Source organism: Montipora capricornis, chromosome 1 (assembly GCF_036669925.1).
Source record: "Montipora capricornis isolate CH-2021 chromosome 1, ASM3666992v2, whole genome shotgun sequence".
NCBI classification, from domain to species: domain Eukaryota; kingdom Metazoa; phylum Cnidaria; class Anthozoa; order Scleractinia; family Acroporidae; genus Montipora; species Montipora capricornis.
The window spans coordinates 34422477-34432476 of record NC_090883.1 but is presented as its reverse complement, the minus strand read 5'-3'; the positions used below and the strand labels follow the sequence as shown (position 1 = coordinate 34432476).

The 10000-nt window shown below is 38.0% G+C and overlaps 1 protein-coding gene across 1 annotated transcript in view; it reads left to right on the top strand.

The window, feature by feature from the left end:
• Positions 1–10000, top strand: part of LOC138040176 (collagen alpha-1(II) chain-like) — a 135750-nt gene that overhangs the window by 12226 nt on the left and 113524 nt on the right. Inside the window, exons 4-9 of the mRNA XM_068885953.1 lie at positions 1574–1612; positions 1777–1830; positions 2914–3045; positions 3776–3847; positions 8541–8585; positions 9356–9409. Of these exons, the coding sequence (XP_068742054.1) occupies positions 1574–1612; positions 1777–1830; positions 2914–3045; positions 3776–3847; positions 8541–8585; positions 9356–9409 (396 nt within the window). The remainder of the gene's footprint in view (positions 1–1573; positions 1613–1776; positions 1831–2913; positions 3046–3775; positions 3848–8540; positions 8586–9355; positions 9410–10000) is intronic.

The window sequence follows — 10000 nt, the reverse complement described above, 5'->3', positions numbered from 1 at the left end:
CTTAGATGCATCCTTGTCATTCTTCTCAACATCGCGAAGGTGTTCGCGGAATCGGTCACCTAGTCGTCTACCTGTCTCACCAATGTATAATTTATTGCATAACGTACAGGTTATGCAATAAATGACATTTGCGGAGGTGCATGTGAAACGATCGGTGATCTTAACAGATCGCTTAGGTCCTGATATCTTGCTAAAGTGTTAACAATGAAAAGACAAGTTTTGCATTGTGAGCGCGCGCATTTGAAAGTGCCGGGTTGTTCGTAAGTTTTGAGCGCGCTTCTAACTAAAAAGTTGCCTACGTTTTTGTCGCGTTTGAATGAAATAAGTGGAGGTTGCGAAAAGATTCTACCAGTCTCGGGATCATTTTGGAGTAATTTAAAATTACTAAGATTGATGCTTTTGACTGCATGATTATGAGGATGGAAAGTGGGGGTGAATGGAATTCTGTCATTCTTATCTTTTTGTGACGTTTGTAGTGAAAGCCGAAAGCCGAAAGCCGCAAGAATCTGGAACAAAAATTCATCTTTCAAATGGGCACCCTTAATCCTCACGGTATTAACGAACGCTTTTCATTTAACTAATATATTCCTATTTTTCACGTTGCCATGTTACCACCAATAGCGTAGCTCCTACTCTACTATAAAAACTACACGTAACCCATAATCCCTCGATTCGCTCTGAGGAAGGGCTAACGCTCGAAACGTCAGCTTTTAGAATCTCTGTACGGTGGCCAATTTACATTATCAACTCCGTTGATAAAACCAAATTTTTGTATAATAGACAAGCGTTTGTTTTCCGTATTATTCCAGATAAGTACCTTGTAGCAAAGAAATAACAGCTAAAAGACGGGTATTGTCGATAACGAGCGTTTGACAGCCAATACCGTGCGCAAGGCGGGTTATGATCCCTTCCACATGTAAATCGTACAAAAAATTATCATGGTCCATAGCCTTTGAGGATACGTTTTACCTCTATAGTCCACATTATACCTTGGTAGGCAATTATGCCATGCAAGTGGTCATAAATTCACAAATAATTATTGTGCTTCCTTGTTTGCATGTTGAAGTTATTTTGGCCGCAGTCACTTGAAAGACACAAACCCCTTTGCCAACCTCTAAAGAGGGATTTAATCATCATGCAGGACTAGCTTTTAGAGAGTGGATGATTCATTAATAGTAATAATAGTAATAATAATAATAATAATAATAATAATAATAATAATAATAATAATAATAATAATAATAATAATAATAACCCATCCCCTCACCCCTGATTGATGATTAAAATTGTCTGGTGAACACTGGACAGAGTAAGTCTTGCTCTTTTGTAGAGAAGGGTAAAGGGGATATAGCTAGTTTTTGAGTGGACCTACAATCTTGAACAGATTAAAATGGAACAGAAATGCCCCCTTCCCACTAAAGCAAGGATGAGGCCACGTGAAGGCCAAAATACACCATTTTCCCATTACTGATTTCGTGGGGAGGGGTGGTGGCCACTCTCCATTTAATTTGTGCAAGATTGTAGATTTTGCTAACTCTGGATACTTGACAGTGTTTTTTATTTGTTTTTATAGATTGGTAGACCTGGAGATCCTGGTCCCAAGGGAGAAAAGGTTTGTGCATTGTCTACCTTGTTTCTTCAATTCAAGGCTCCATTTGAGTCATTATGACTTTGTACATCTATTGCCTATACATGTGTACAATGTACATGTAACCTGGGTTGAAGATCCAGTGATCTCAAGAAGATATTAATTAATTATGCTTTTTCATGATGTAGGGTGATCCTGGAAGTCCAGGCGGTAAAGGTGATGTGGGTATCAGGGGAGAACCGGTGAGTCTTACTGTAAATTTTAAGAAGGTTTTTTCAGGACTATATATAGCATAATAGTCGCAAATTAGCTTTGAAATTGGATGTCGAAAACTAAGATCTAAGACCTACACTGTACCTAGTTACCCCTTGTAAACAGTGGAAATTACGGGAAAGAAACCCAGGAAAACTTACTGCTATTAAGTCAGAGATTTGGGCACTGGATGCTGTTTCCATAAATGGTTTAATTTTAAACAGACACAATGCCATGACACACTTGAATGTTGTGTGACAGAAACAAAAACTGACATTCGTCTGTGCTTAATAGTTATTTTGCGGAAATGGGCTTTTTGAATAATGAGAGACTCAGTCTGTTAACCCTTTGGTGGTAACCGCTAAAAATGCAATTAATTTGTCAGTACACACACTACATGTAGTTGTTTTTGTAACACCCTTTGAAATTATTGGATCCTTATTGATCAAACATTCCTTTTGAAGGTAAAGAGATTTATGGCACCCAAATAACAAAAAAAAAATTGTATCAAAATGTACTTGTACTCTTAAGAAATGCTCCCTAGTGTAGCATGTGCTGTATTGTGAAGGTTCTGTAGTAGCCTAGGGACTTGAACTTGCAGAAAGTAAGTACTGTTAGTATGATAAGTAAATAAATCAAACACTTAATAGTCAAAGGCCAATAAACATGTGGCCCTCAATCAGACCACAACATCTGATTCAGGAACTCTGTGCCCTGCTCTTTTCGAATAGTATGTGGGATCAATGTCCCACAGAATTAGTTTATTAACAAAGTTTTTGAGACAGCTACCTGTGGGGCCTATGGTTTACAATCCTTTTCCACGAAGACTAGTGTTGTCTTACCACATGCGGATGTACATGTAATTACAAAGGCAACACTTTCTCTTCAGTTTTTTAAAGGTCCCGAGTGTTGGTCTTGACAGAGTCAAAGTCAGTGAAGTGCAGCAAAGTGGATGAAAAAATGCACATATTAATTACTTTACTCTTAGACTTAAGTTCGATCTTACTCACATGACTTGCTAGCTCACACATTCCATGTCCTCACTTATCTAAGTTTGATTTTGGATTGTTTAGGGAGCTGCAGGAGATAATGGACTCAAAGGTGAAAGAGGTCTGCCTGGTCCCCAAGGTTTCCCGGGTCCTCCTGGGCCCATTGTTGCAGCACCCACTGTCGGACCTGGTGGACCAGACCCAATAATTGAACGTGTAAGTGTTTTTATTTTTTGCAGTGTACTTTTTGCTTACTCTAAAAATAATTGTCTGTTAGAGTTTCCTCGCAATATTTAAAGGATGACACTTCTTACATAACTGTTGCCATCTTACTAACCCTATTCACTACTTACTGAACCCTAAAAACAGCAGCAGAAGTTAAAATAAAATTAATTGATAAACTCGTCAACCATAATTTGGGGAAAAAGGTGGAAAGATTGAAAATTCCAGACAATGATTATATAATAATTATAAAATTCTAATAATTGCCAAATCCATCGTACGGTCTTTAAACAATGTACTCATGGAGTAGGAAGAATTTCTAGTTCTTTGGATCATAAATTCTGTGCCACACTGTAATTCAAGATTCAGTGTCTGACCTTAGTTACCCTTTTTCTCCAACTTAATGCCAAGGCTGCAAGTGGTAAACTCAGATCAGCATAAATTAATCACTGGTGTGTTCAGAGAAAAATAAACCTTTTATCATTTCAATATTTGTTTACAACCACAGGCTTTAATTTGTCCTTACACTGTACAGAACTGTATATGCAACTTCTGACACATTTGTGTTACACCTTTTTTGCCAAGTTAATGATTGTGTTCTTTACATAAATGTGGAAGTGATTGCTTTTATTTTCAGTAAATGCGCATGACTGTAACATAATCCTCAATTTTCATACAGCAGCCATAATAAAATGATTACCCGGTATTTGTTCATTTAAATTAGTTGGTACGGCCAAGTGACTCTAAAGGACCAGGAACGCAGTTCCAAGAAATCCGTGGACAGAAGGGCGCTCCGGTAAGTGCTTTTCTTTGAAGTGCAGGCCCTGTAGATATTCCATGTCCAGAGGCTGTAGTTTCAAATTTTGGGGTTTAAGAAACAACAATAACATCAGGAGCAAATAGAACAATGCAGGGATCCACATTCGTTGTTTTCCAGTCATCCCAGATGACTAAAATCTCAGCCAGACCACCCTCTGTTGGGTTATAGGATATAAACAGAAGAAAGTTACGGTGGTTGCGATTTGCTGGGCAATAAAGTTTGAAAGCACATGTATAATTCAATGAAAGATCAAACAAAGTGTCAACTGAGTCCTGTATTTAATGTGTTTTTGGTCATTTCAAGCTGTTTTTGGCATCATTTTGAGAGATCTTTTCTGGACCGCCAGATACAGAGTCAAGAAAATTGACCGGCAAGCAGCACCGACCTTCTGGCTGGTGACCTTGTCTTGTTCAAGCTGGAACTGACGCCAAACCATTGAAACTCTCACCTTAAGGACGGTGCCTACCATTGTTATTGCGCATACGTTCTGCGCATCTCGAGATACAGTGCAGACCAGAAATATGCGTCCCAAAAAACGCGTGCGAAACGAGCATACGAAAATTGCGCACACGCGTCTGCATTTGTAACACGTGCATCAAAAACGCGCATTCATCAAAGATAATTAGTATGTATGAGTTGACCCATTGTCTTTTCATTGTTTAAGTTTTATTGTTAGTTTCAGCGCAAGACAATGGCTATGTCAACAGTGAAGTGTTTGACAAAATTTAAAATAACGTAAAGCGTGCTTCCAAGTGAAATTCGAGTCAACAATGCACTCGCTTCCGCTTCATATTTAATTTCAGACATTTGAAAATTACTTACACTTCTCGCTGCATCAACAAATGACATAATGAGGGAAATAAATATTTTCCTGTGATTAAAACGTAAAACAGGACTATTTTCAATTTGAAAGACATCGGTTTTGCCAACAGAAATCGGCGGTCAGTAAAGTTAGTCGATCAATAACAAATATCGCTAAGAGCAAGACTTGGACGAACGGTGCAGTGAAATGCAGTAAAATCAACGAAATAAGGAGTATATTCATTCGCAAACAAAACCTACTTACGCCATCTGTAATACCGGTACTTTCTCGTATATTTCAAAATATTTTTTGTAATGCGTGCGTGACATTCAAAAGGCGTCTCGGCATTGTGTCCTTTTGCGAATTGAAGCTGTATTACTTCAGCAAGATTCACTGGAATGCGCTCGGAGTTGAAAAATCTCCCCTTTAAGATATCTTCTGCACCAATTTCTTTCTTTAGTTAAGCTTTACGGATGAGAATTAACGCGGGGTTGGCTGGAAGCATACGGAGTGAAACCCTGTGTGACAAAAAAGGGAAATAAGCCACGGCTTACTTTGGTCGCGGCTTACACAAGACGCGAACACCCGGAGTAAATGGTACAAGATCTACGTTCACGGCTTTCTCAAGCCGCGGCTTATCCTGGCCTGGGAGTTTATACTCGTATAAATAGTCCCTTTCGCGTATTATGTACACCGCGGCTAGAGTAAGCCACGGCTTATTTTCTCTTGTATAAACGGCCCTAATGTCGTCTTCTTTTGTTTGAGAGCCTAGAACCAAATGTTTACTTGTCGGAGCCTGAAAGCAGTTATCTCATGACGACTTCTGTGGCGCCATTCTCAGTATTTGACGTTCGCGAAAAACTTGGGATGTTACAAAAACTCCTCAGTAGCGCTGTTTTCTTTTTTTCCCGAAATTCTTAAGCTCGACAAATTTTCGGCAAAGCTTTTTTATTGCGAAGAATTGGCGGAAAAGTCAGAAGCTACGTCTACATAATTATTTTCTCCGTTGTCTGGCATTTTCTGTGACAACGATCCAAACTACAGTTTCGGCAACAGAAAGGTCAAAATAACTTAACTATCAGTGGTCAGCTGCAGGATGACAACAGAGTTTTATTATTTTTCATTCAGTGAATGTCGAAAGAATTTAAAGCGTTGTAGGTTTGTTTCGAAAACTCACAATGGTCAGTTGACACCGCTCTTCAATTCAAATGTTCTGGTAAGTTGATCACAGAAATTAAATATTCATTTTATCGTATGTCTATTGTTTCGTGGAACAATGAACATCACATCTACGATACGAGTTTGCATAACAAAAGAAAAAACGCGCATCAAATGCGCGTTTGGAAACGCGCATTTAAAAACGCGTGTGCGCAAAAAACGTGCGTGCGTTTTGCGTCTGCGTAGGACGCATATTTCTGGTCTGCACTGTACCCGAGTTTCCTATTGGTGATCGATGCTTACCAATACTTAACAGTGTATTTTTGCGCGGTTTACAGCTATCCGGAGTAGATCATAGTACATGTAAGTACTCTTGGTATCCAAAAAGAAAATTGGGGGTAACCATGCATTTTTGAGAGAATATTAATTAAGCTTCAATTTGGGAAAGAACACCATACATTGCTTTGCATTTTAAAGCATTTTACAACTATTATTACTATCTTTGAAAAATGTGTGGTTACCCCCAATTTTCTTTTTGGATTTCAATAACACTTATTAAGATCTACATTTCCTGCGTAATCATAAGCCGGGGCAACAATACCTTTGAATTAGTAGGCACCATCCTTAAAAACCCCTGTCCCGCATCCGATTGATTAGAGATGTCCCCATAATTATCTTTCCCGAATTTGAGCTTCATCTTTCGAAAATTTACAGAGAAAGGCAATCCTGAGAACCATAATAACGCTTTCTCAAAGTGATTGGTGCAAGAAACCAGACTAAAGGAATGCGAAGCATTTGACTCTATTTGAATCTACCAATGAGTGCAACCTGACCATTGGAAACTGCCAGGAGGGGCTGGGAACTGCCAAGGGTTGTGTTGCACTGATTGGTGGATTCGAATAGACTCAAATGCTTTGAATTCCTTTGGTCTAGTTTCTTGCACCGATCATGTTGAAAAAGCCTCTCTCAAAATGACAGCAAAAACAGCTTTGAACAACCAAAAAAGACAACACAGGACTCAGTTGATGCTAATTTGTTTCATCTTTCATTGAATTACTTGCTTTCAAACTTTAGTGCCGAGGAAATCGCAACCACTGTAACTTTCTTCTCTATATACTGGTATCCTTCTAAGATTGATAACAAACAACACCAACAGAGGGTGCTCCACCTGTGGTACATGTATAATCACTCTGACCAACTTTAGGTCTTCTGTTGGAATAATGAAGTTTTTAATGAATGAATTAATCTCTTGTCATTCATGAATTTCATAAAATGTCATAACAAAATTATACTTTTGTCTGAGCATTTCTGTGTCCTTGACAAAATTTTGAAATGGAATAAGAGGACTCTTGAAAGGACTTTTTTAAAAATCTGTATCTAGTCCAGTGCAATCCTAGTTTTATTCTATACTCCATTTTTTGATACTCAATCCTTTCTTCATACCTAGTTTGCATTCCATGTTTTATACATGTACCCGGTCTTCAGTTCGGGTCCACAGTCCGCAGTCCGCAGTCCACCATTAATTTTTATACTGATCGCCCGGCCTAGGCGTCAGTATAAAAGGTGCAGTCAAGTACATAATATATCATAAGGCGTAATTGTCTGGTTTTAAAATGACTTTGATAAAAAAATGATTATGGATCCCTGAAATGAGAAAAGGCAATGAGAAATGGATAGTGCTGCATGACTGTGTGGCGCACACATAAAATAAAAACCAAATTTACGGTTTTGACAACACCATGAGCATGTTACAACAATAAATCTTCTAAGATCATCACACTAAGCTGGACAATTTATAATTTTATTATTGCTGTTTTATAGATACCAGAAAAATTCAGGTGGCTCCAACATCTGTGATGCGGCAAATATCGACTGACAGCATAGCTCATACATGTAACTGCATCACACAGTCTGTAGCTGTGTGATGCAGCTCGATTCAAAGACCCACATTTCAACCTTGCTCATCATAGAGTATCCAGTAGCTCAGTGGTTAGAGCATCCGACTAGATCACGGAGAGTCGTGGGTTCGAATCCCATCTGGGGCTCAGATTTTTGCGAGTTCCCAATGGGTTCTACATGTACATTTCATTTCATTTGTGTATATCATTCTCAAATTCACTCAATTGGGTGGTTGGTTGGCCGCATCTCAGATAGGCTCAAAGGTGACTGCGCATGCGTGATGCAGTTATGAGCTATGCTGTCAGTCGATATTTTAGTCTGTAGCTGCGTGATTCAGCTAGAGTCAAAGACCCACAATATTTTCACCCTTGCTCACCATAGAGTCTCCAGTAGCTCAGTGGTTAGAGCATCCGACTAGATCACGGAGGGTCGTGGGTTTGAATCCCATCTGGGGCTCGGATTTTTCCGAGTTCCCAATGGGTTCTACATTTCATTTTATTTCATTTATTTAATTTTGAAGTTGATCTAATCACATGTATACACTGTAATCTTAGTTTGTAATTAACATAACATACACAGTCATTTCATTACAATGTACAAATGTAGCATTTGATACTATAAGTAATGATGTTGGTTTAACATTAAATTCAGTCATTGTTAGACAGGTTACAGTTATAATTATTACAGATGCACTTCTATGTATTTTATGTATTTCTATCTGGCAATTCATACGTACGTGAAATTGATTACATATTGAAAGGTCTTCCATGTTCTGTGCATGTACTGACCTAGCCTTGTTTTGCATTGCAGGGTCCCGCAGGAAAAAGTGGACCACCTGGCCCGAGAGGACCGGATGTAAGGATTGAACCCCTTTTTGACTTATGATGTTAATTATTGTTGAATTATTGTTGAAATTTAAGTATTTTGCTATAATGCATGTAATGTAGTAACCAATACATGCCCTCCCATGCATGGGTCTATTTGCATTGTAATGTTTCCTCAGAAACGATGCGTAGTTATTTTGACCACAACTTACCTCCTTAAACCCAACAGATCGTACTTACTTATGATTCAGGGTCCAACCAAGGGCAAAGTTTTTCAATATCCTGTCACAGTCTTAGTACTTGGCACTTACAATTTAAGTCATCTCATGAAGTGCATACTGGTATCTTCAAACTTCGGATTTAAGCGATAAATTATGTTCACTTTTCCTACCCTTCTCCTTTGCCTCGAATCCGACTGTCGATTGCACGTCAAGAATCAAAAATTACTAGTAACTTATAATTATTGTAATTTCATTACAATAATTATCAAGCAGGGTTACAGTTAATAGACCTCTTTCATAAATGGAAGCCTAACGAAATATTCTTTGTTTTAAAAGCCTCCTTATGATGGGAAAATTCAAAAGAATTTCAAAATCAAAATAAGGCCAGTATTTGTTGGACTACTTTTTTTGTAACATGAATACATGACATCATGGTACAAACTAATAAAACAGGTACATTGTAAGGCTACTGCCATTCATGAAAGCGGTCTTAACAAAAGCTGATTAACAAATGTAATGGAATAATTATTATAAATGCATATAATTATTGAAGGTAAAACACATTTGTTTTGTTTGACAGGGTATCCAAGGAGAGCCTGGAGAAAGTGGTTTGATTGGTAGCACAGGAGGACCAGTATGTTTTTACTGTATCCATCACAGCCTCCATAAAAAGCATTGTTAATATGTTACTAAAATTGATTCTTCTATAAAAACCTATTTCTTTATGTGTCAACACCAGTCAGTATAAAATGCAGACTGGGGTCTAAAATGCAGACTCAATACAAAATACAGTGTACGCCCAGGCCTCAGTCTGCATTTTAGACCCAGTGACTGCAGTCTGCATGTTATACTGACCAGCTGTGTCAGCACTTATTTAGTTAGGAAGTGTACAATTTGGGTATCAATATACACTGATTTTTTGACCTGTACCACTTTTAATTAATAACTTTATTTAGGGAGAAGAAAAAGTTTATTCTTTATTTAAAAATGAGAAATACATGTATTTCCCATGGAGAATTTTTTGCATGCCAGATCTACATATAACTTTCTTTGCACTTTTGAAGGTCAAAAATTTCAAATCCATCTAAGTTCCTTGCCTACCCTCAGGCAATATTACTGTTGCAGGTACAAAATACTACAATTTTATAATAGTTGTCTTTTTGAAACAGCTTCGTGCCACGGATACAGATAGAGAACTTATAATTTGCTAGTGAGAGAGTTCTCT